Source organism: Vanellus vanellus (genome assembly GCF_965231255.1).
Source record: "Vanellus vanellus genome assembly, chromosome: 2".
Classification (NCBI taxonomy): Eukaryota; Metazoa; Chordata; class Aves; order Charadriiformes; family Charadriidae; genus Vanellus; species Vanellus vanellus.
In genome coordinates, this window is record NC_138906.1 from 147096774 (window position 1) to 147123106 (window position 26333).

Genomic DNA, 26333 nt, shown 5'->3' on the forward strand with positions numbered 1-26333 from the left:
ATAAACATAATTTAATACACCAGAAATATTTAATGTTTTACAAAGAGCTTCTGTTCACATTGGGCAAAACTTCTTTTGCTAACCTATGTGCAGATGGATTCTTGTATAAGAGGAACCAGTTCAGCTTCCACATGAGCAGCTGTTAATATAGGCACACATTCAAGCACGCAGTTGTCTGAAATAGCAGCACTCTAGACGTTGAAAGTCAAGAAGGGCCAGCTCAGGTTGCAGGCCACCCCTGTGAGATGGTGTAATCACAACCCAGTGAAATCCTTCTCCTGCTAGGAGGCTATTACTGGTCACTCCTCGCACTTCTTACAAGCATTGGGATTGGCCTTTAAGCAGTGATTCATGAAGGTATCACACTGCTCTGCCTCCCTCACTGCTGTCTTGGCTCACTGCATTCGTTTCCCTCCTATTTTCTGCTAACCATACACACCACACAACAAATTCTGTTCCAAATGCCTCCTTGCTTTTCCTTATCCAGAAGGTAGTTTAAAATCACAAGCGAAAATAATGTGTCACTAGAAGCCATGGTTGTGACTTGTTCACACCTTGACCTCAAAAGAAATTCTGATTTGTTGCTTTTTCGTTATGGCAATTTCCAGTAGATTTCCAATTCCCTTGGCAGTAATGAAGAACAGTAGTTTTGTCTCATCATAGTCATTAGGAAATATTGGTTGCTTAATGCTTAGTTACAACAATGATTTACAAACTAAATGTCTACAGCAGAGTCACATTTTTCTGGGTTCTGCACACAGACTGCTTCAGCTGCAACATCAGAGCGTTAGTTCTGCTTTCCATAAGAGCACAGACTACACCAGATCACCATCAGTTGGAGACTCCTAGTTTTCATCTCAGATTTCTCTGGCAGCATGACCCTGGGAACACTTCGCTTCCTGGCAAAAGAGCAAAGACCTACCAATTAGTTGCATTTGTTTCCTTATACTGTATATTTTAAAAGTGATCCTCCTTTGAAGCATTTGTAAGAGCAGTACAAAAGATGCCAGGCAACACAAAATTCAGCTGAAGTAATCAAATATGTTTAAGGTAAGAGGTGCATCATAGTACCCTGAAAGTGCAGGTACAGAATTATTTCTACTGTCACCAGAAATAAATTTCATAATATTAACAGAGATTTGAGATTTGTGGTTCAACAGTATTTCAGCATTTACAAAGTTTACAGAGAACTGCAGGTCATGAAACTGTGCAAATGACGTTTGAGTTCTAGAAAGCCCCAACACCAGGGATGAGAAATGTTGTAACAATTGGCAACAACAATTTCTGTAACATTTTGGATCACTTAGGAAATTTTCCACAGTGTAGCCCAAGTAACCGATCTACAAGGATTAATGTTGAAATGTAAGAAAAGAACACTGAACGAAGGAAAAGCATTCTGACCTAATTCTCACATAATTTAAGACTTATTTTAATTACCAAATCAAATATGAATGAAATGACAATTTAACAAAGAGCTGGCTTCAGAAATGGGAACAACTTCAGGAACAACTGGCTTCAGAAACAAGGTAATGTGTGTCAGCTGAGGAAGAAATCAGTTCTATTAAAAGTCAACTTCAGGTAACGTTTAAATATATACCAGACTTGAAAATTCTGGATATGACAACAGCCAATATTAACCTTTTTTTTTTTTTAGTTTGCAGGAGAGTTTTCACTTGCAATTTGTACTTTCTAGTACTACTTTAAAATGATGTTATTGAATTTCTGAATAAAGTACTTAATTTGCATTTCTCTAACACATTACCACCAAACATATCTTGATTAGAAAAGGAGCTACCTAGCCAACTGGTCCGTCTACAACACAATGGTGAGTTGATTATTTTTACTTACTTAAGTTATTAAAAACAGCCAGAGAGATTAGTTGACTCATGCTAACATCAAACTCCAGATCAGCTGCAGATCCAGAAACTGCCTAGATCTTCTGTCTCAATACTTTTACGTGAAACCATGTTCTTTCTCACATAGGAGCTTTCCATGATGATCCACCTCACAGTGCCAGATCAGATCCAGTAATGAAATACCTGTTGTATTGTGGCAACCAGAAACAATACCTACCCATGACAGTCGCACAACAGATCATCCCCTTCTACAAAGCAAACTACCAAAAAACAGAGTGAGAACAAACGCCCTTGAAGATAAAACGATATGGTACATGAACAAGTTACTATGAGGTGAGACAGGTGTGATCTTGCCATGGAACAAATGTGAGCAGAGGGACAGCCCGCTGCAGAGTAGCCTGTGCGCACCCATTTTACACTCCAGTTTACCTTGCACTATTTTGTCCACCGAGTCGTTTTACTACACCGGAAAAAATCACGTCATCCCTCCATGATTGTTTTCTCTCTCAATTCCTTATTCCATTTTAGCTCATTAGTCTGGGAACAGCTTGAGATAACAATCTGTCTTGGATTTGAAGAGTGTCTAGCAAAATAGAGTCCCTGGATCAAGGTATCTAGACACCCTTGCAATAATAAATAAATCTTATTGACCTACAGATAATCTAAACTGATCTATGTCATTATGCTGAAACAGTGAAACTCCCTATGACAACAGCTTCAAGAGGAAGTAGGTTAAAGTCCTCTTTCTGTTCCTGTAAGGCAGATTGTATTCCTTGAAATCTACCATACAGGAGGTAAACTCATTCGTTAGAATCAGCCTTTGAAAAGGAAGTCGTTAATGTTTATAGATATATCGAAAGACACAGCTGTTATTTTTCAATAACAGGTATATACAGAACAAAATCCTCTTTTAGTCAGACATTTATCACATCCTTATTTCAAAAGTAATAGTCATTACAAAGTAAAGTTCAAAGAGTGCTTTGGGTTTCAGAAGTGACATACGTTAATTTGGAATGCACACATGATTTTTCAAACCTTTTAAATGCGCAGTTCTGAAACTGCTTATGCATACAGCATAAGCAAAGTACAGCAAAGTAGGAAAGGCTACTTAAGGCTCATGCTTGGTTTTCTTGGTTATATTTTGTATCCCCTCACAGGTAATCTTAAAACTTGAGCGACCTCTAGATCACATGTTTGATACCTGAAATCTTAGATAACGGAGAGACAGACAGCAGCTTCAATTCACTGACAATACTGAAAATAAAACAGGCAAATCTAAAGAAATCATGCTCTAAACCCTCATATGCCAACAGCATGGTTTCCTTTTCTCAGGGAGGGAACCTTCCCACTTCTGAAATGCTCATTATCAATGCACAACAAACAAACTCAGTAAAATGGGGTAGCATCATTACAGCTGCACTAATGTAATAATAAACCAAAACATATTTACTACATATATTTATTTGTGGTATTCACCCATACTGAGAATACAATTACAAATTATGCAGACAATACACACTGAAAGACAACATGATTATTCAAGATACAGAGTATTATTAACAGAAATGTACTTATTTAGAGAAGTAAATGTAATTTAGGTATACTATGAGTTTGTATTTCTCTGTTCATGAACAGATGTACAATAATTGAAATATTCAGAAGAGGAGTATGCTCTGTTATTTTGTTTTGTTTTAGTTTTTTTTAAGAGGCTTTCCTTTCTGCAGCATTGTGGATGCTAGAAAAGTATCGTTTCATTAACCTCTAACTTAAGAAATGAGATCAGGAATTACTCAGATGCAATTCAGAATGGGGCCCAGCTCAGTGAAGCCCATGTCACACATCAAAACAAAGACAACAACCCTCTTCACTCAAATCCATAAACAAGAAAGAAAAATATACATGATAGCAGAACAGTATGTAGTTACTTCTATCAATACTTACTGTAATTTATAATTTTATAAATGTTTGACGTTATTTAACAACAATTTAGGAATGGCTAAGTTAAAAAAAAAAGACTCATTAGGTTTGCAGAATTCATTTTGTTTGTGATTTTCAAGGCAATGGCAACTAAGGGACTTAGATGTCTAATCAGCATAGAAGGAGAGAATCCACTTTCTTTGAAAACCTCCAACTTACTATGTAGTACCTTTCTAGCCTTCATTAAAGATTATTTTAACTGATTCATATACCTAGGTTATTTACAAACAAAGGATTTCACAGCTAAGTACTGAATGGGTCAAGGTTTCATTTAATTTGATTTCATTTCATTAACATTTTAAATACTTTTATTCTGCATACCCAGAAAATAATTCATAAGTCTCTAAGTGCTGTCTGAAAACAACTGAAATGGAAAACAATTCTAGAAAGGAATTCTATTCAATCAAGTCCTCTCCACAAACATGAAAACAATACAATTATATGGGTCAGTCTGGCCCTTGTGGGAGGAAGGAAAAGTTACCCTTCATGACATATTTCATAAAGACAATGGCCTTACAGAACAGTTATATACAGAGCAGAACACCTAAATCACTTTTTAACCACCCTTACAAAGAAAGGTTTGCTTAGTAACATTTCAACAAAAAGACAAAATTTTCAGCCTAAGGCTGAAACAAATTTACTTCCAAAGCACAACAAACAGCTTTGTTCTACAAAATTTACTTCAGGCAGGTATTAACACCACCAAATTCATCTCGGGAAGAAACACGACATTAACCTAATAAATAAAGGAGTGATCTGTACATTAAAGACACAGTAAAACTTGAACTACTTCTCATTCTTTTTATAAACTAGCAGATATGAAACTACGGGGAGGCACTAAAAGAACTATGAAGTTGCAGCTTATTACTTTCTATATATCAGAATGTGTTATTATATTATTCAGATTTCTTGAGTAGGACTTCTAAAATAATGTTTTTCTTTCAACTGAAGCACACACAGAAATGCAACAATAGATCTACCTCTCTTCATAGGGAAAATAAATCAAATTTGGTTCTGTACTAGGATATATTTTTCATGCCCAGGAATTTAATATTCATTATGAAAGGCCTTTTCTAATCATAGTATTTTATCAACAGAGAGGTTTATCTTCACATCTTGCTTGCAAGTCAAGATAAGTCAGAGGTAGCTTAGGAATGCTTTAGAATTTAGTGTTTTACTTGAAATGAATTAATCCCTCTTTCAAAGGGGTTAATAATAAGTACAAAAGGCAAACAGTATATACAGCTGCCACTGACTGCACCAAGAAAATAATTCCAAGAAGCTCAAAATAAAATTAAAACAGAGAAAAGCACAGTGCGCTTCTTTGCATTTGCTTCAGTGCACCAGTTCAGGCTGGTTTTCTACAAAAGGAAGCACCCCACTAACATAGTATGCTATTCCAAGTGACAGAAGAGCAATGACAATGATGAGGAGCAGCACCCTCCAGAAGCCCAGGTCTTCCACAAACTCTTGCCATGTTGTGCGGAAACTGGAAAGAACTCCTTCACCTTGCTGTAGGTTTGGATTAAGGAGGGAATGGCTTTCCATCGCACTACAAAGGATTAAAGTTAAAAATACATCAGAGCAAAAGAATGCACCTTTAAGTATGACAGTAATCCTACTAAGCGCAACTGAAACATTCTAAATTAAAAACTAAACCCACCTGCAGATTTATAGCATTGCCTTCACTAAATCAAGACAAAGCAAGTCAGGCAAAGACTCCTAACTCTAACCTTAAGTTAGTTGAAAAGATGTTTTATTAACCTGTGTAAAGAGAACAGTATTTGTATCTGTACAACTGCACTGAGTTTGCAGGCTTGCCACCTAGAAGCCTTGAAAAGTCAGTCCCCATAATTTCTACTAAATATGGCTTAGTAAAATTTAATGAAGCATAAGCTGAAACCTCAAGGGGCACAGCTCTTGTTAATAAAACAAAAAATATGATTTAAAAATAAACTCTGATGAATAATAAGGAAACTTTAACCGATATAATTTAGATTCTGAACTCTGGAGTGATCTTTACTACTCTCCTGCGTGTCTTTGTTAGAGAGGCCTCTTCCCTAGCAGAAAAATATCACAGAAAACAATAAATTTGGATAACAAGAAGTTCAGAAACTTTCTGATCTTCAAGACAAGTTAGCATTGCTGTGTTTTCTGCCATATGGTGTTCAGCAGCTGCTTTGATGTTTTAACGTTCCACTACCAATCCATTAGCCCCCCTTAAATTGTCAGACTGTAAGTTAGGGACTAGAACTCTCACTTTTAAATGAGAAACAAATATAAAGTCAGAATCATAGAGTCATCTTGTCAATGTATTGCCTTTAGAAAAAATATAAGTTGTTTCAAATACTGCATGGCTTCTTGCATCATTCTCCCAATTTTGCTGGTTTCAAAACTGGTTTATAACGGGAAACTTTCTCTGTTGCTGTATGAAAAAACTCATGAAGAATAGGAAAACTTTCTCATCACTTGATTTCACTTACATAACATTTTAGCCATCTGCACAGTCCTACTACTTCTCACTCGAGTGTAATTACATACACAGGTGTTTACAGGATCAGGCTCGGACAAGCATGAACCAGCTACATACACAATGATGTCAATAGCAGAAGGTAAGCAGAGAAAAAACAATTTCTTTCCTTCCTTCTAATTGCTTTCAGTTACCATATTCCTAGTTCTCTCTTATAGAAATAATAAAAGAAAACATTTCAGGGAAAAGCAATTTCCAAGTCAAAACTAATTGTAGAAATGATATTGTTCTTGGTGACAATAATAAATTGACAAATGATTATCAGAAAAAAAGTCTCATTTATGAATCCCTCTTTTAAGATTATACCACAGAAACCTTCACGCTATTCATATGGTATTTTTTTTCGGAAGTACAGCCATTGAAGAATAATTAGCCTAAACTCCCATAGCTTGCTGAAGTATTGCAGTGTCACATAGGGAAGATTTCAGAAATTGCCTATTAAACAGCTTGTCTTTTTTGTTTTTTAAATATTTATCTTGCTGTAAAGCTATTTTTGCTTGCCCATAGCTGCAGGATTTAGTCATCTTCCTTGCTTATTATGGTTTTCCAAGCAAAACAAAGGGTTTAATAAAAGACAGCCACTGGTGTAGAACAGAACTACTCACTAAGTACTAACTAGTTAATACATAACCACAGAGAGGTTAAATAGAGGTGCGATGCAATTTAAGTGAAAAGATCACACACTTGCTCATTAAATAGAAAAGGGTACTTAGAAAAGACTTTTGCTGTTTTATATTACAACCCAATTAAACTCAATGTTATCCAACATATTTTTTCTCATTACGAATTACATCTGCCTAGGAAATGGTAAGGCAGCAGTGCATCCTACAGAAGAGTTTGTGCCACATAGCCCAGACAGAGGTTCTCTTCTCTTTCCAACACAACGTGGAAGTTCACATTTGGATGCATATGTGGGCATAGCCACAGGTCACGCTGGGCTGTGTAGCTGGACAGAGTGTCTGCGCTGAAAGACGGATAGAGCGAGCTCTGCCTCCTGACAGCACAGTGCCACTCCTCACTTGTAGGAGTGCAAAGCAAGAGAAAATAAATTTGACTCGGGAACCTAGCTTTGGCCTCTGCTTCCAGAGCAGCAGCAACTGTATGTAACACGGAGCAGAAAACTTAAGTCAGAGACTGTTTGTAGAAAGAGTGATCATTATTTCTCCATAGGTTCATACATAATGTAAGAGAGTTGGGGGTGGGGGAAGAGGACAGAAGACATTCATCTAAGTGTCTGTAAAATGTGAAAATAATACTACGAGGAAGGAGTGAAACTGTGGAGGTCTGAAAAGCCAACTGTTACAGACATTATTTATTTACAAAGCAAACAGAATACAAGCTCACTTGCTTTTGCTGCTGTAGGCATCTGTTATTTATTATTTTAAAAATAATGTATTTCAGACATTTAAACACATTCACAAACAAGCTGGGTAACGCACTGTTTATGTCTCTGTGCCTCTCCCCAAGGAGAGTTGCTGACTTCCTTGCCAAAGCAAACAATATAACATTTATGAAGGTCAAATAACAGAAAGGAAGCTATGTTCATTAAAGGGACACTAACAAATCAAAAATCGGAATTTAAATGGGGCTGAGCTGTTGGTCCATATGTTTAAACAAAACCCACATAAATGCATTTCTGTGTGACAAGCAACTGTCAATAAAATTTAGTTAAGTCAGAAAGGTAATATGCACAAATTCTAGTAATTTATACCCATGTGATTTTGAGAATAATATTAAATTTTCTATTCCAGGGCTTAAAACAGTCTCTCTGATGAGTAGGGTCACCTAATGTATGAGACAGAACTTCCAATCTGCTCACTGGGAGTATCTTGCATGATTTCTGTAATTTTGCTGGTTTCATCTTTTCTGTTTACTCAACTTCAATAACAGTTCCATCCACGCAGTTTAATTTTCACTTAGAGTGAAGGCTGTGTACATTTTGACACAAACTCAACAACAGCTATGTGACAAAACTCAATGTTCCAGCAGTCATAGCTCATGATCATTATTAGACAATATAAAAAATTACAAATTTGAATAAATTCAGTATAAGAGCAAGTATTCCAAACAACATTGATGTCCTGTTTCCAATATAAATTAACAAAAGAAAACAAAACAGTACTGGAAAGGTCTCTTGCATTATTAATCTCAGTCCCATGTTCTGTCACATTTACTGGCAATTCAATGGTTTCTGCAAGAGAACTAGCCTCCTTTGAAACCTGCAAAGCTTCTTGCCTCATCTAAATCCTACAAGAAGGCTGTCTTCGAAGCTCATTGTAAAAAAAAACTCCCAATTCTCAATCAAAAAAGTATCTGTGGTTTATCTGTATCCTTTGGCTCTTGCACTATCATCAGCTTTTGTCTTAAACAGTTATTTCACATTGTTCAAAACCAGTATTTCTTGTCAGCAACCACACACCTCAGCCTTCACTGACAGGCTAAAATGAGCTCTAGTTGCCACCTTTTGCAAAAAGACACTTTGTTCCCTTGAGTGGCGACATAATGCTTCTCCACACTTCTTAAAAGATAAATTAAACTTCTTTGAATGTGGCTAAGCAGCATTATAAAATTTACTACACAGCAGAAGTTACCATAGCTTTTTACAACGGCACTGGCAGTTTCCTTTATGTAGTGGAAATAACTCGTTTTGCACGTTCTAGGACTTTTTCAGGGTAGCATAAACTCCTGGAACTGACTAATACATCAACTGTTTCCTCCTATACCCTTGTTTTCCACTGAGGAACTTCCATTTTACAGCATACAGCTTTATGTAAATGAAGTTGCATTTTGAGCTACTGAATCATAATTTATACCTATTAATTTCCTCTCCCTTGTCATCCCGGATTTTTGTCTATCCCATCCAAATTTTCCTCTGGTTTGCCTATATCTCACTTCTTAGTATAACTAACATGCTACTACTTTCTATGCCAGTATCGTTTATGAAAATTATAAGTAAGGACAGTTCCAGAACCAGACCTTTAGGAATTCATTAGTAACTTCTCGCTAATCCAATAATTCTCCTGAAATTGTCAGCAATTTTCCTGAAATCTTCTATTCTCCTTTAACTATCTCTTTGGCCACCACGAAATTCTTACTTTATTCTCCATGTTTTCCAGGACTGCTACCGACAGCAATTTCATATATGGCACCGTATCAAATCCTTTATTCAGGTTCAGATAGATGGAAAGTCTGCTGTCCCTTCTGTGCGTAGACAATCCATCTTATTGAAAGGACGTTAGATTAGCCTGTGATTCTGGCATTTTGCATTTCACCCTGTTTTCCCTTTGGCTTTGTGATAAGTGGTAGAATATTTATTTTTGGGAGTCTGTAATGGAAAATTAGTAATTATTTTTAAAAATTTCCACCATAAAATGAAAATCTCAATAAAAAAAGTTCTTTTTTTCTTACATTTGATCTGCTTAAAGAGATTTTTCCAAAATGTAAAATTCGATTTTGATTTGGTCTGACAATACCAGGCCAAATGTGATATTATCTGTCCTGAGAACAAACAATCAAGTCAATCGCAAAAATCTAAAAGTAATAAACATTATTTCTCCTAGTGATATTTTTTGTTTTGTAAATACCTTTCGCTTTCAGCAGTTTGCATCGTCTCCAGCTTTGAGTGAGCTCCTCTGTTAAATCCTTTCACCTCTTGCTCCTCTAAAGATTCCAGCAGTCTAATCACATCTTTATTCACACCCCTTCGTTTTGCAAGAACAAGCGGTGTTGCACCTTGGTGATTGCTGAAATTACCCAACAAAAGGACATGAGAAGAAAACAAACTTTTAATATGGAAATTTTGTAACAAGACACTCAGCATAACACATTACAATTTAGTAAGTCCTTAGAACTATTTTCTGTCATATCAGAAAGTAAGAAATTCTTGTCTATACAAGTTATAGCATAACTCACTATTAAAGAAAATCAGTGTATTTAGGTTTGAAATTGCACATCTCTCTTTCCTCTAAATAAAATCAAAATTCCTAGTATTCTAATCTAATTGGAATCTCTGGGTGTCATAACAAAAAATAAACGGTAAATTTATGGCAATGTTCAAGATTAAGCTTAATTTCAAGACAGAATTGTGCAATCTGGTTCCTCATAGTTCCTTTTTCCATGCGGGTATTAGGACGTCAGGCAAAAATGAAATAAAACACAGATGGTCCCTCTGCTAAGATTAAAATAATATTGAATAGGAGCAGAGCTGCCTTCAGACTGGGGATTTTCAACAGAGTCATTTGAAATGAGAGAAAAAAAAGAACAACGACTCACATCCCATAAAGAATCTGGTCTGCCTATAACTAGTTTTGCTGAGTTGAAAACATTAACGAGGGACAGGTGAAAAAGGGACAGATTTAAAAACTCTAAGGTTTTGAAGTTACTACTGTTTTTTGCATGTGTTGTGAATATGCAGAAAGTTCCACAAACAAAATAATTCAGTTACTGGAATGAAACAGCTAGTTATTTTTCAGCTTGAGAGCCTGCATCTGAGCACTGGCATCTGACAGCTGCTGGAAGCCAGAAGGAAAGAATATACAATATTTAAAAGAAGGGCTGAGTCACAGCCTTTGAGGGAGGGGGAAAACACTGAAAGGAAGCATTGTTACCAAAGGAGTATGGGAATGAACTGACACACGCATATACTGTATTTTCTTTGTCTTATACAGTACAACAATTAAAACAATAGAACTGTGGAGAAAATTCTTTTAAAGCAGTCAATGTGATTTTTTCTTTGGTGCCAACCACCCACACCTGGCTGTCTGGCCAAACCAGGAGAGCAATGTCATCAGTGAAGCAGAATTGGATACAGCAGCCCATACCAGCAGCTGCTATTTTTATTTGCTTTGCTTGTTGCACAGACTAGCAGAAGTGGCCTCCTATTGTTTTCCTGCCTTCTTATTTCATGTTTTTATTAAGTGATATCTTAAAAAAGGTGAATTGCACCAAATATAGCATTTCAGCAACAGCAGGTTTATATGCAAGGCTCCGGCAACAGAAGGCTAATATATTATAAAATATGTGCTGTAAAAAAAAAAAAAAAGTGACTTACCAAATATCAATTTTAAGTCCGTTAGAAACCAGGAACTGGATGGTATCCACATGCCCACAGAGATGAAGAGCTGTGTTACCTTGGTAATCAGTGGCTAGCAGGTCAGCACCAAATTTATGCAAGAGTTGACAGATGTCTACATTTCCTCTGGCTGCAGCAAGGTGAAGGCCAGTTCGGCCTCGGCTGTCACGAATATTTGGGTCGAAACCGCTCTCTAACAGTCGTTTGGAATAGTTAAAATCTCCATCAATGCAAGCCTGCAGCAGCGGCACATTTGTCTGGGAAGAGTCGTTTACAAAAACATAGGACATTGTTCTGATTCTCTCTGGAGTAGGTGACTAACCTGCAAGTAAAAGTGGGAAGAAATGATGGTGAAACCAGGCAAATAGACACAATACAAATATGCTGTAGACTGCTCAGGTTCCCAAACAAGAATGGAAACTAGCTTATGAACCAACTCTGAAATCTTCCTGTCCTATACATTAACTTTGTGTGCTGCATTCCCTTCTGGTAATATGGAAATAGATCCTTTTAGTCTTACACCTCTGGAAACAGCAGCAAATCTTTGTTATTACAGAAAAATGATAAGATCAATGCCACAAATGCAAGACAGGTGATTAGCTTTCACTGAGCAAGAGATCACATATAGTAGTATTAATATTAAAGGACAAAACACTGTGGATCAGAACTGAAAAGGAGGAGAACCACCTTTCATAATCGGGAAACTATAAACAATTCAGTTAACAGATATAGTGACACTAACTGCAATTCTTACTAGCTATAAGCAAAGCTACGCCAGTGGGATATCCACTGTCTGAATTTGAAGTTTGATGCACAAAGTACAACCAGTTGCTGAAAATCCTTGATTACTATAAATACTAATTCCTTTATTCTGCAAGAAATATATTTTTCAATACCTTTTGCAGAACATTATTTTTATTGTGCTACGGATACACAAACTACTGAAAAACAAGCATAGCAATACAGACCATAGAAAACTGTGTGTATTATGTGAAATTGCCAACCTGAAAGTGAAAACTGGAAGGTCCAAGGATGACAATGGTAACTGGTCCAAGGACGACAACCGTAAAATCAAGTATGGAGCTAATGTGGGTTCAGCTAGAACCCTAATACAGAGAAGCACAAATGTAGTTTCCCTGGCTTAATACTAAATAGTCCTTTCCTATATCAGGACCTAAAAGAGGAAGATAAATGTTGTTTCACCATGGATTTCTTGATACAGAACATTTAATGAACTATGATTTAAGTTTTGCAGAAGAATATTTTAAGGATGAGTCAAATAATGAGTGTATCATGACACTGTGTGCTTACGGGACTCAGAAAAGATGACTTAAAAACAATAAGGAAAAAAGACAATGGCCATGCAAGAGGATGGTAAAATGTGCATGAGGCAATGGTAAGAAGAAATGAAAACATCTAGGAGACTGGACAACAAAGCTTTGCACTGCCTCAGAAAGGAGGCAAAAAAGAAAAAAAAATCATATAAACAAGTAAAAATCCTTAGAAGAAATCTCAATACAGACATGACACAGTTCAAGTGACAGGAAGGAAAAGTGATTTTACTAGATAAGCTTTGAATGGAAACTAAACTGAAACTTCACTTGAAACAGTATATTTCACGTGCCCAGGGTTTGTATTTTGGGTTCATGATGTAGCAGTGTTCTGATTAACTATCTGAACCTGTTATTAAGACAGCTATACACAGATTTAAATTTTCTCATCTATATAAGGTATCCTTCCACACCAGTGCACTTATTCAGCCGAGAGAATGGAAACATGGCCAGGAGCCAAAGAATTCGATTTAAAACCTCTCCTTTTTTTGAGAGAGTTTATAATGTCTATATTTTATAGCTCTTCCCCCATGTTTTAGATCAAATTCAAGATCAAAGTACCTACAGAAATAATTTCAAAATGTTTACATACTGGTCTGATTAACAGCTGTAGCATTTGGAGCTGTTGAGTTTAATAAATCATATTCAAACTTCACTAGTTTGTATTTCCTATCTGGACAAATTCTGCTACATGTATCAACACTGCCTAGTTTCCCAGTGCAGGAATGCACAACTTTTTTCTCTCTTGGATGCAAAAGAGAAAGAGATAGGAATAACTTCTGTGTCCTGGTATCTGTACAAGGAATGATTGTAAGCAGAGTACATTCCCTGAGGCTGCAAGTATGTTTTTAAGCACATGATGGTGTACCACTGGCTCAAACAGCCTTTTCCACAATCATATCCAATAGCAAAAGGACAGTCCACTGATGTACCATAAAACACTTCATGCAAGGCCAGTGTCATTTAGGGCACTAACAACTTTCTTACAACCCTACACAAAAAGAAAGGACAATGTGCTTATGCGTATTTCCAACAAGTATGTTACAAAACCCCTGGATGTTGCAAAGCTAGGATTCCCAGCTGACTGCAATTTCAGTTTTCTTGCCCCTTTCCCACCCAAATCATAAATGATACTAGCATTCAACTCTGCTAGTCCAATCTTTGCTGAGAAAAATATCGGGACCAGTTTCTGTACGATGTGATTGTGACCTTTACGTTCTGCACGAAATCTTCCCTAAAGCAAGATCATAAATCATTTAAAAACCTCCAATTATCAGCCATAGTAACAGCACATCAACAGCACAAAACCCTACTTGTACGTGATAAAAAGATTGTGGTTCACTTGTAAAATAATATTTGAGAGTTTAAACCTCTTTAATAAAAGAAGGCCTAACAAAAATCAACAGCAGAATATCATACTGGAAGAGACATGCTATTTGCGAAACAGTATGGCATGCTCTGTTGAATGTAAGCTAATGTTTGTATTTTCATTCCAGACGTGTATATCTGGCAAGGCCTTACAGAATTCCACGTCACTTCACATACAACTCTGATGAAACATTAGCTAATAATACCAGAAAAAATCCCCGTCACCGCCTTATCTTCTCAGGAAAGGAAGCACAAAGATTAGCAGTTATCAGAAAGTGTAACTGGAAGTAATTCTGATTCAGAATTTATTATCACTGGAATCCTTTAGAATTGATCGCTGAAGTGTAAAAGACTAAGGTGAAACCTTACTATTTCACAGTAAGAAAGGAAAAAAACTCAACAAATCCTTTTTCCCAACGCTTGAAGATTGTGGACTAAGCAAATGCATTCACACACACAAAAAAATCTGGACCATCTGGTTTGATTTATCTTTGTGATTAAAAAGATTTTTTCTACAAACACAATTCTACTTCACATATGGCTACCTAACCTAGGCCAGATATGAGCTGCATACGTAGTTGAACTATACCCCATCTTTAAAATGCCAGTCCCCTAATGATATGTTCTTGCCTCAAATTCAACCCAATTTAGCATTATTTCCTGAGTAACAAAGCTCAGAATAAAAATTACAATAGTCAACTTAATTAGACATTTTTGAATAAAAACCCCTATGGTTACATTTCTGTCCACAGTATGTATCAAAAAGCTTACTGCTGTAATGAGTATCTAATGCAGTGGATTTAGAAACAAAATTCCAAAGCGTTAGCCATCCTCTTTAAATTGCTTCTGAAAGGTGAATCAGATAACAACTCTGAATCTGCCGAAAAGCTGGTACACCTACCATTAAGCACTAATGTCACAGGCACAAATTAGGACAAATGGACTTGCATTAGTAACAAGACACAAAAGTATTGCAAAATGAGAGTTCTGAATATCCCTATAAATTACTACTACTGGAGTTAAATAAATCTAATTTGGTTCAGTAAGTAAGTGCTTCTAAAAATGCAACACCATGTACTGAAAATGTATCTCTTAAATTATACTTTTGTTAAAAAAAAAGTTTTGCTGTTAATTACTTGGGACTTTGACAGAAAATTAGTTTTGTGAAAAAAGTAAATTCAAAGACATCCTCCCAAGCAAATATGATTCCCATTAGAAAGGCATAATGTAAGAATACATTTTCCCTAAATTTATACAACATAGATATAGCCTGAGCACAATGTACTTTTATTAATAATTTTAGAAATTATGGTGTAAGCCCCTTCTTTAATGACACATGTGGGCCAGTACAGGAAAAGAAAATCTAATTGAACTGTTCTGTTTTCAAAAGGAATGCTTATATTAAGTGATTCTGTAAGAAGAATTTACATTTATTTATTAGAAGACAGTTTTCTCTCACTGTACTGTGTACAATGGTAACTCAGTGTCACATGTTGATCTGTTGTATAACATCTTCACACCTGCAGAAGCCAGGAACGATCTTGAATAATTCAAACCATAGAGCTAGAGGCCAGTTCTGTCGCTTCTTAAATGAGACCTAAATTTGCACTAACCATGGACAGTTTTATTTTACAGGAAATATATGCTGCTGTCTCTGCCTTCTCAGAGACAAATACCAATAGATACCAATACCAAATAGCTCCAGAAAAAGGAGAGAACACCAAGACTGTGAGACAGAATCACTAACAGGACCCATCTCTCCACTACAAAAATATTTATGAACCTGACAAGCTGTAATTACTCACTCAGTCACTGCTACCTAGGATATACCAGTTCTGCAAAACTGCAGTATTTCCAAGAATGTTCAGAAAAACTGAAGCAATGGTCCCTATTTTAGAACAACACATCAGGACAATGGAACAATATCAGATTGCTCAGCACTTGAGATTTCTCAATACTAATACACACTTTGACATTTACGACCTAACCATCAGTAAGACTACCACTAGAGAAACTGCCACCACCCAGAAATGGAAACTAAAACAAAACCAAGAAAAAGTAACATCCCCCACCCTGCACCAGCAAAAGACACAACATGCATTACTTGCAAAATCTACATTTGCCAACTCCCTCATGGCAAACAGCTTCCTCTTTCAGCAATACACTTTGAGTGGCAGTGGCTTACGGAGCTCTTCCTCTTCAGACTTTAAATGAGTGGAAAACATTCCAGTACTCTGCTTAAACTGTAAGCCCATGATCTCTGAAGGTAAGATTTCCTGGTCAAATGGGAATGTTCCCTTAAAAACACTATGCTCTCTTTGGATATACAAGAAAAAAAATTTAAAAGGTGTAATTTAATAATTAAAAAAGGAAAACCAAACTACATTACCTCACTTGTGTATCCTCTGAACGCTATCAGATGTTGAAATGTAAACCCAGCAATATTACTCTCTTTCCCTTTCTAGGTAGGCTGAGGGAGAAATTCCTCGGTAAGTTTTCATGCACGCTTGTATATACGTGTGAGTTACTAAGAAGTCATTTAACTGAATAGATGTATTTAGTAAACAATTATACAATCAATTGTCGTTTCCGTTTAGGAAAGAACCCCACTATCTACATCAATTTCCAATGAGAGCTCTGTATCTTCTATTAAAAACCTTTATCTATTCAGTCCAACTGGAAGAGAGTTTTACTACTCCACTAACAAGAATCTGCTGCTAAAAGCACCATCTCAGATCCAGTACAGCATGATGTCTGTTTTACACACAGCCACATTTTGCAGCATTTTCCCACCCTAACTTTAGTTATTTTTTCAACAGTTCCTGGATTCAGGGTATCACAGCAGGTTCCTAAGACCTATCTCTCCTTTCATGTCTCTAGCCAGACACATGGGTAAGTGGTAATACCAGAACATCGTTTATGCCATTCGTTTTCAGTCATTCCCATTCCCTCCTGCAGACATGAGACATACAGGTATATTCTTTTGATGTCAGGACCATCCTGTAAGTAGAGACTTTGGTGCACTGCATACGCATAGTGCTTTGTACATACAGGCTACAAAGTGCTTTATGAAAAAAATTCAAAAAATTATTGCTGCTTTTTTGTGGATCAGCAGACCATGGCATTGAACAACAGGGAGCTTTGCTCATCATTGTACAGTATGTCAACATTACAAGATAAAAAATAAAAAATATATCAAATGCCAATACAGGGCTGCAGAATGCTTCCCCAGATAATACAGCACATCCATTGTGTATTTATGTACACAAAATAAGGTAATCATAGGAAAGAAATCATTATTTTAAAATACCTTTGTTGACAAGCAGACTCATGAACATTTTACCCTTACTAAACTTAACTGGTAATTCAGTTGCATTACATGTTTCAGTGCACTTAACTTCCATCAAATATACATTGAAGTATTTTTGAAACTTGCTCGTTTTTCATCTTCTGCAAAAGAACTATTTAGGGAGAAATCCGATTTACAGATTTCTTTAAATCATCCATAATTTTAATTCCCCACAGCTGGCTCGGGTAAATTAGTGAATAACTGCAGTATTTCACTGATCATTGTGGTAAATTTGAATACATCTGCTTTTATAGAAAGTTACCGAATCGCTTACATTGTTCATAATTATCAACTTCTTCACAAACCTTTATTCAAATTCCTTCTTTGTTTCTCCTAGTAACACGTTATGTTGGTCAAGAAACTATTAAAGGTCATCACAGACTGTTTTGTTGTTGGTTTATTTGTGTGTTTTTTAACAAACTAGAGAGAATTCCTTCCACTCCTAGTGAAGTGTTTGTGTTTACATTTGCTGCAGACCTTGAAACAGTCTTCTGGAAAAGGAGACAAAAGTACCTGAGGAACAAGGGTTGGTTGATAGCTGGCCGGCCGTCAGCTGCCACAGCAGGTACCACACTGGTGTCTGGAGGCACACTGCCACCGCGTGGAACAACAAACCCCTGTCCGGCTGAAGGAAAGGGGCGGTGTGGTGGGTAACCCTGGACTCACACATACCACTTTTTCTACATTTTCTGGTGTTTTCTGTTTTCCTGGGAAGGAAATGATGGAAGGCCTGAATATAAGATTTTATAAAACTTGGTAAAAAATAATTCTGAAATCCAAACTCCTATTCCCTTGTGGTATAAACAGCAATCTCGTTTAAGCTCTGATCCGGTATTAGTGAAATGAGGACTTTGGTATGTGGTTGGAGTTCTCAAGACAAAGGTATTTCCTTTAAAAAACTAAAAAAGTAATGTCTTTAAAACAGGCATTTATGCCTGTTTCTTAAAAAAACCCTGAAAACTAAAACAAAAAAAACCTCCACAACCACACCCAAAAAGCCCAGTCCTTACCTAGACAACCAAGAAGCCTGAGACGACAACTTTACTAAAATGGGAAAAACTTTCTGCATCCAGCAGGAATCATCAGAAGTCAGAGCCTAGTCAGCTTTATTCCAGTAATAAAGCAAACATAAAAGTAGCCACAGCAGATGACAGCAAAGGCCCATTTAAGCCTTGTATCATTTTTCAAATGGTGGCCAAAAGCAAAGGCCAGGAAAAAAAGTAGAATAGGGCAAGCATACGTAATACTGTTTTTTCCATTCAAAATCTCTCTCTGCTGGATGTGGTTCCTAGGTATTTAGCATCCCTCAGTGCCACCCCCCTGTGAATCTGCCCATTCTCCTATTCAACACACATACTTTTAATATTCACAACACACTCTGGCAAGTGCTTCAACTCAATTACCTGTGAAGAACCACATCTTTTGATTGTGCCGAACTGGGGCCTTGTCAGCTTCACTTGCAGACCCCTGGAAGAACGGACAGTCGACCCCTGCCCATTCTTTTCGTGCCACTCATGATTCTACAGGACTTCCTCATATCCTCCTCAGACATCCCTTTCCAGGATGAATTTTGGGTCCCAGCTTTCCTGGTCATTCCTCATATGGAAGGGGGTCTGTGTCTTTGACCATTCTTGTTTTGCTTCTCTGAATCTCACTCATTTTTACTACATGCTTTCTGAGCTGGGGGATGGAGCAGGGGAACACAGAGGGTGTTCGAGGTGAACCATGGATTAACACAGTGGCATGACAAGATTCTTTGGTTTGTTCTTTACTTGTTTCCCAGTAATATTTACTATCTGATTTACCTTTTTGACTGCTGCTGAACATTGTGGTTAGATTTTCATGGAACCATTTATCATAACTACAAAATGCTGCTCATTACAGAGAGCCCAGTATTTCATATCCGAATCACTCTACCTACAGTGAATTCATGTGCCTTTACATTATATTATTCACTTACTCAGTCTTACAGAGTCCTTCTACAGCTTTTCATTATTGACATTACCATTGGACTCGATGATCCTTATGGGTCCCTTCTAACTTGCGATATTCTATGATTCTCTGTCATTGGCAAACACTATCACCTTGTTGCTCACTGCCTTTTCCACGCTGTGCACAGAAATGCCAATAGTTCAGAATCCAGAACCGAACCCTGCAGTACTAAAATTATTTCACCGAAAAGACTGATCTTAAGTTCACAGAAACTGCTGTCCCTGATCAGATTGATACAGGTCCCCCAGCACTCTGCTTTCAACAGTGGCAACCAGAGATCCTTCTCCAGCAAAGCACACAAGCCTGGCTGCTTTCTGCAGCCCACTACCCAAACACACCCCAGCAGCCACTGCTGCTACATTGGGAGCCTCCCTGACCAAGCATTTTAGCAGCCCTTCAACAGACTTCCTGTCCATGAGTTTTTCTAATCCCTTCCTGAACCTGCCCACACTCTCTGCCTCCACAGCTCCCTCTGTCACCCCGCTGAAGTCCTTCCCTATATCCATCTGAAACCGCCCTTCCATGAGCCCCAGCAAGCAACCCCGGTTCTAGTGCTGCAAGATCGGACGAGGAACTCCCACCTTATCCACTGCCTTAATTTCATAAGTCTTGATCACGTCCCAGCCACTTCCTCTCTCATGTGAACAACCCTGGCTTTCCAGTCATGAAGAAGCTGATTCCCTGGTCCTTTCGGTTTGCCTTTTTCTAACCACTTGTATCCTTCTTCAGATGCAGAGACCAGAACCACACACGCTGCTCCAGATGTGGGTGCACCAAGCTGGGGCAGCAAAATGGTGCCCTCTGTCTTCTTCTCAGTAGACTCCCTGAGGACAGTCACCATTTTCCAGGCTTTCTGGCTGCCATGGCACACTGAACTGAGGTTTTCAGGGAACTGTCAATGGTGACTCCAAGAGCTTTTCCTTGAGTGGCAGCTGCCAGTTCGGAGTTCAGCACTATGTAAACATGGTTCTGATTATTCTACTCAAGACATCATCTTATCTTTGTGTACACTGAACTCATGTGCCACCCTTCTCCCCGCTTCCTTTTTTATTGCAATTTATTTTTGCCCTCTTTTTAATTTTTCAACTCAACTATTTCTACGTTTAAGAAATCTCTTTTATACTATAAGCACCCAGTCTCCTCAAAAGCCTCTGGTAGGGTAGGTTTTTTTTAATGCTTCCTGAAAATCCAAGTAGACTGTATAAATCACATCACCTGCATCTACAATCCTACTCAGTAAACTTTAGTAAAAGCTGATGAGCCTTAGATGTAGCAAACCTCTAAAAATTTATACAAACTCAGGCAGAAATAGTCCCTAACATACTAACACAGAGCAAGGACTGGCATATGCTTCTCTGCACAAAAACACGTTGAGGTACTACACCATCCATGGGAAACCCACACACCAGAAGCTTTCCCTGAAATTTCCCTTTCTCTGTCACCACCCATTATGCTGATGTGACACTGCAAGAGATCTTAAGCATGCTGGAAAATATAACCCCATCAATGAACTTTAAAAGATTTGTTCTTTTAAATTTATGTTACAAAATACAGCTGATGTAGCTGCATTACTTGGACACGAGAAATTTGCTAATTGACAAAACTGGTGTTTAAGCAGCTCTGTTCCACTTAGTCAACTGAAATTTTATCGATAGTGTAAAAGAAAGAAATGCCACTTGGAAAAGTGGTGTTGATACATGAATTAAAGACAGAATCTAAGTTCTGTAAGTATAGATATGGTTTCAGTGAGGTACTGCACAAGATAAAACTTTTTTCCACATATTTAGTAAGTATCATCTTTAAATAGTAAACTACAGCAAGTCTGAACTTTTCAGTATTTGTGCTCTTGACCTAGGTGACAGCAGAACCTCAGTAAACAGCAACAATGGAAATTTGGTGGAACAGGCCCAGGCACTCAAGACAGGCCCGTCAGCCTGTTATCTACACTAACAGCATGCTACATATGGTCTCTATAGAAAGCTGAATGCATCAGGGATAGTGTATTTCACATAATGTGTATAAACAAATGTCCTCTGAAATATTTTATGTGATTATTAACTGACTCATCTGGAAGTGGAGCATCCACAATTGAAATTATGTGGGAGGCAATCAATTGACAGACTGATGAAAAGAAAAGAGAAACAGCCCTCAAAATTCCAGCATACCCAAATCCCTAGAAGAGCCATCCAAGGAGTAGTTTACTCCTTGGGTGACCAGGTACCTCAGGTCCTGGGCTGCAGATGAGGACTTCAAGGCCACATGTATTTAGAAATTAGCTGTACAAGAATATGAGGTAGGATAATACAGTAAACTCAAAGCACCACTTGGAATCCCTTGCTCTTGCCGATGAGGCAACTCTAAATGAAGGATACCAAAACCTGCTGAGAGGAAACCTGTCATTAAGTACAGATCAGAACTGATTTTTATAGTCCCCTCTTGCAGAGGCAAACTAACATTCCTCTGGTAAGAAGACAGCAGAGGCACATACCGCACTCCAGCCTTTGACTCATCTCACCTTACTCTCTAATACCTTCTCTTCAACTCAAAAAGAGAGCAATTAGCCAGCGTCATTTTCTGACTGTCAACAATCCTACTATTCAGACTGAAACCATGATTATGTTGGTTTGGTTTGGTGTTTTGTTTTGTTTTGTTTTTTTTTTTTTCCAAAAAAAAATGCATTTAACAAGTTCTTGTTAATAATCTATTTTACAAACAAAAAAGAAAAACAGACCTAAAGTCTATGGATAACACTAAGTTTAGTTGTCCCCTGCTGCAGCAAACAAAAGCATTACTTTTACAAACTGGTCACATTCCATCTCAAAAGTTATCAGGTTTTTGCTCCTCCTTGACCTTTCCAAATGCTGCTCCTGAACATCAGTGCTTTCTGATGGTTAGAAATTTTCATATATTATTAATCTTAAAATCTATGTTAAATTATTCATTTATCAACATCATTCTTTAGCTCAATTTATTCAATTTATTCCCTTCACAGTGTTTACCTTGGTGGGTCAATAGAAAGCAAAAAAAGCCTTTATTCCACAAAACTAAAAAAGCCAAAAGCTTCTTTCGACACTCTTAATTTCCCTACCTTTCCTAGGAGCATCTTCCTGCATCTTTACCTTTTTACGTGAGATGATTAATGTTATATAAAGTATTATAGAATTTTGTTCATGGATAATAGTCACTTCTTTTTCTGGATCATCATAGGTTGGCATTCACTTTTTCACAATTACATATCTTGTAATGACCTAACACATATTTTGGTTTTGTGTTGCTATCAACTGGTAAAAATTTCTTCTGTAAATTGTGTGCTTACAAGCTTGCAACTGCAAAGTCTTGTTCTTTGCATTGTTATTGTACTTATTTCATTCTCTAGTTCTCAGGATCGTCCAATTCTTTCCATGTAGTATTGTAAACCCTCTTCTATGTTGCCAATGCCTCCCAACTCTTCATCACTACCAAATTAGAACAGTATTGTTACACCAAGATCTTTATTAAATATTTAATAAGATTGGTCTCAAGACGGATCTTCAAAGAACTCATTTTATAACCTTTTATACTCAGATTTGATGGGTTTTCTTTTCAATATTACTCACTATAGTCTGTCTCTAATTACTTCCCCAACCTTTTTACAAGCCTGGTGTTATCCCTATCTTTTCAGCACAATGACCATTTCCTTTGCAGCAGCTGATCAAAACCATTAGTGTTGCCTAGAAAACAAATAGAACTACTCTACTGCCCTTAAAAACAATACTTTATCAGAGTTTTGAGGACAGGTTAAAAAAAAAAAGGTCTTCTGGCAAAAACATGTATTGCCTTTTAGCTTTGCTTATCTTCACAGTTTTCTCCTAAAAAGTATGCTCCAAAGAAGCACACCAGAAGGGATGCTGATAGCCTGGGAGGTATACAGAGGAATTGTTCGAGCAGCCAGGGATCAGGTTAGACAAGGTAAAGCCCAGGTAGAACTAAATCTGGCCAGGGACATTAAGACAAACAAAAAATCCTTCTTTAACTATGTCAGCGAGAAAAGAAAGACTAGGGAAACTGTGGGCCCTCTCTGGAAGGAAACGCAAAAACTGGTTACCCAGGACAGAGACAGAGTTGAGGTACTCAATGACTTTTTTGCCTCAGTCTTCACTGGCAAGGACTGCAGCCGCACTGCCCATGATGCAGAATGCAAAGGCGAGGATTGGGAAAATGGAGAACCACCCACTGTAGGTGAAGATCAAGTGCAAGACTACCTGAGGAATCTGAAGGTGCACAAGTCCATGGGACCTAATGAGATACATCCGCAGGTCCTGAGGGAACTGGCAGATGAAGTCACTAAGCCACTAGCCATCATATTTGAGAAGTCGTGGCAGTCTGTCGAGGTTCCTGCTAACAGGAAAAAGGGAAACATAAACCCTATTTTCAAAAAGGGAAACAGGGAAGACCCGGGGAACTACAGGCCAGTCAGTCTCACCTCTGTGCCTGGCAATATCATGGAGCAGATCCTCCTGGAAACTCTGCTAAAGCACATAGAAAACAAGGAGGTGATTGGTGACAGCCAGCATAGCTTCACCAAGGGCAAGTCATGCCTGACAAATTTGGTGGCCTTCTACGAAGGGGTTACAGCGGCAGTGGACAAGGGAAGACCAACTGATGTCATCTACCTGGACTTGTGCAAAGCATTTGACACTGTCCCACATAATATCCTGGTCTCTAAATTGGAGAGACATGGATTTGACAAATGGACCACTCAGTGGATAAGGAAGTGGTTGGACGGTCGCACTCAAAGAGTTGCGGTCAACGGCTCGATGTCCAAGTGGAGAGCAGTGACGAGTGGCGTTCCTCAGGGGTTGGTACTGGGACCTCTACTGTTCAACATCTTTGTCAGCGACATGGACAGTGGGGTTGAGTGCACCCTCAGCAAGTTTGCTGATGATACCAAGCTGTTTGGTAAGGTAGACACACTGGACAGGAGGGATGCCATCCAGAGGGACCTGGACAGGCTGCAGAGGTGGGCCCAAGCCAACCTCATGCAGTTCAACAAGGCCAAGTGCAAGGTCTTACATCTAGGTCGGGGCAATCCCAAGCACAAATACAGGCTTGTTGGGGAATGGCTGGAGAGCAGCCCTGAGGAGAAGGACCTGGGTATGCAGATTGATGAGAAGCTCAACATGAGCCAGCAATGTGCGATCACAGCCCAGAACGCCAACCACATCCTGGGCTGCATCAAAAGAAGTGTGGCCAGCAGGTCAAAGGAGGTGATTCTGCCCCTCTACTCCACTCTCGTGAGATCCCACCTGGAGTCCTGCATTCAGCTCTGGAGTCCCCAACATAAGAAGGACATGGACCTGCTGGAGCATATCCAGAGGAAGGCGACGAGGATGATCCGAGGGCTGGAGCACCTCTCCTATGAGGAGAGGCTGAAAGAGTTGGGGCTGTTCAGCCTGGAGAAGACAAGGCTCCAGGGAGATCTTATTGCGGCCTTCCAGTACCTAAAGGGGGCCTACAGGAAAACCGGGGAAGGACTTTTTACTTGGGCATGTAGCGATAAGACGAGGGGGAATGGCTTTAAACTGGAAGAAGGCAGGTTCAGATTAAACATTAGGAAGAAGTTTTTCACTCTGAGGGTGGTAAGGCACTGGAACAGGTTGCCCAGAGAGGTTGTGGATGCCCCATCCCTGGAGGTGTTCAAGGCCAGGCTGGACCTGGCCTTGGGCAACCTGGCCTTGGGCAACCTGGTCTAGTGGGAGGTGTCCCTGCCTATGGCAGGGGGGTTGGAACTCGATGATCTTCAAGGTCCTTTCCAACCTAAACCATTCTATGATTCTACAACTAACCAGGAGGGCGGCCGCTCTCCTCTCTCTTTCCCCCCCTTCCCTCGACACAAGCTGGCACCGCACTCGCCGTTCTCCCATCAAACCTCTTCCCACCCAAAAAGCTCCGACTGCCCTCACCCCCGCTAGCTCTCGGGCCGGGCACTGCCCAGGCCTCATATCGCTTTTGTCGCTGCTTGCGGTGCTTGTCACCGCCGGGCCCTCCTTCCACCCGGTTCCTTACTGCGGCGCCCTCCGGCCCGGCTCCGGCCCGGCCCCGGCCCCGGCCCCACGCCCTCCGGCCCTGCTCCCAGCTGCGCCGCCGGCCCTCTGGGGGCGGCGCTGAGGCCGCTGCGGTCCGCTCGTCGCCGCCGCTCCAGCCAGTCTGTCCCGGCCTCGGTGCGGGCTGTGCCGGGCTGCTCCTCAGCGTGCAGGGCAGGGCCCGGGCCCGCCACACTCACCAGCGGGCGGGCAGCGCCCTGCCCTCCCCTCACAGACCGACCGACCGCGTCCCTGCCCCCACGGACAGATGGACCCCGCCCGCAGACGGACAGACCGACGGACGGAGACCGCCCCCACCCCCTTTTCCCCGCGGACAGACCGACGGACGGACACCGTCCCCCCCTCCCCTCGCTACCTGCCACTCGGCGGCGGCGGCTCGGCACGGAGAGGGCGTGCGGGGTCGGGCGGGCGGGGGAGGCCGAGGCGCGGCGGAGAGGCCGCGCGCGCCCCCTGCTGGGCGGAGGCCGCCGGGCCCCGGCGCTGCCGCTGTGGCCCAAGCGGAGGGAAGGCCGCCCGCCGCCTCAGGTGCTCCGCTACCGCCGCGGGGGGCCGGGCCGCTGTCCCTGCAAGCCCGGGGCCGGCCGGAAGTGGAGGCGCGGCACCGCCCGTCCAGCGCTCCAGCGGGCCGCAGGCCGGCGGGCAGGGCCGAAGGAGGCCGGGGCCGGGCCGGGGGAAGGGGGCCGGCGGCAGGGACGCTGCTCTTCACAGGGCTGCCGCCTCCCTGGATGCGGGTTGGGTGAGGCACGGCCAGGAGGATGGTTTACACTATCGTGGTT

The 26333-nt window shown here is 39.8% G+C and overlaps 1 protein-coding gene across 3 annotated transcripts; it reads right to left on the minus strand.

The window, feature by feature from the left end:
• Window positions 1-3312: 3312 nt before the first annotated feature.
• On the minus strand, window positions 3313-25961 carry ANKRD46 (ankyrin repeat domain 46). Of its 3 annotated transcripts, none has more exons than XM_082499377.1 (4): window positions 25913-25961; window positions 11414-11756; window positions 9948-10106; window positions 3313-5385 (listed from the first exon to the last, which is right to left on the minus strand). In XM_082499377.1, exons 2-4 carry the CDS (start codon window positions 11722-11724, stop codon window positions 5169-5171), a joined length of 687 nt encoding a protein of 228 aa, XP_082355503.1. In that variant the 5' UTR covers window positions 11725-11756; window positions 25913-25961; the 3' UTR covers window positions 3313-5168. The 3 variants fall into 3 exon arrangements, with proteins under 3 accessions (XP_082355503.1, XP_082355505.1, XP_082355504.1); XM_082499379.1 differs by lacking the exon at window positions 25913-25961 and adding an exon at window positions 24760-24961; XM_082499378.1 differs by lacking the exon at window positions 25913-25961 and adding an exon at window positions 12439-12585.
• Between the last annotated feature and the right edge of the window lie 372 nt (window positions 25962-26333).

What these genes read in the sequence shown, in the direction of transcription:
- ANKRD46 (XM_082499377.1), bottom strand. Translation starts at nt 11,724, where the DNA reads ATGTCCTATGTTTTTGTAAACGACTCTTCCCAGACAAATGTGCCGCTG. An exon ending in GGACTTAAAATTGATATTTG is followed by an intron (nt 10,107 to 11,413) that starts GTAAGTCACTTT and finishes GGGTAATTTCAG; the next exon opens with CAATCACCAAGGTGCAACAC. An exon ending in CAAACTGCTGAAAGCGAAAG is followed by an intron (nt 5,386 to 9,947) that starts GTATTTACAAAA and finishes AATCCTTTGTAG; the next exon opens with TGCGATGGAAAGCCATTCCC.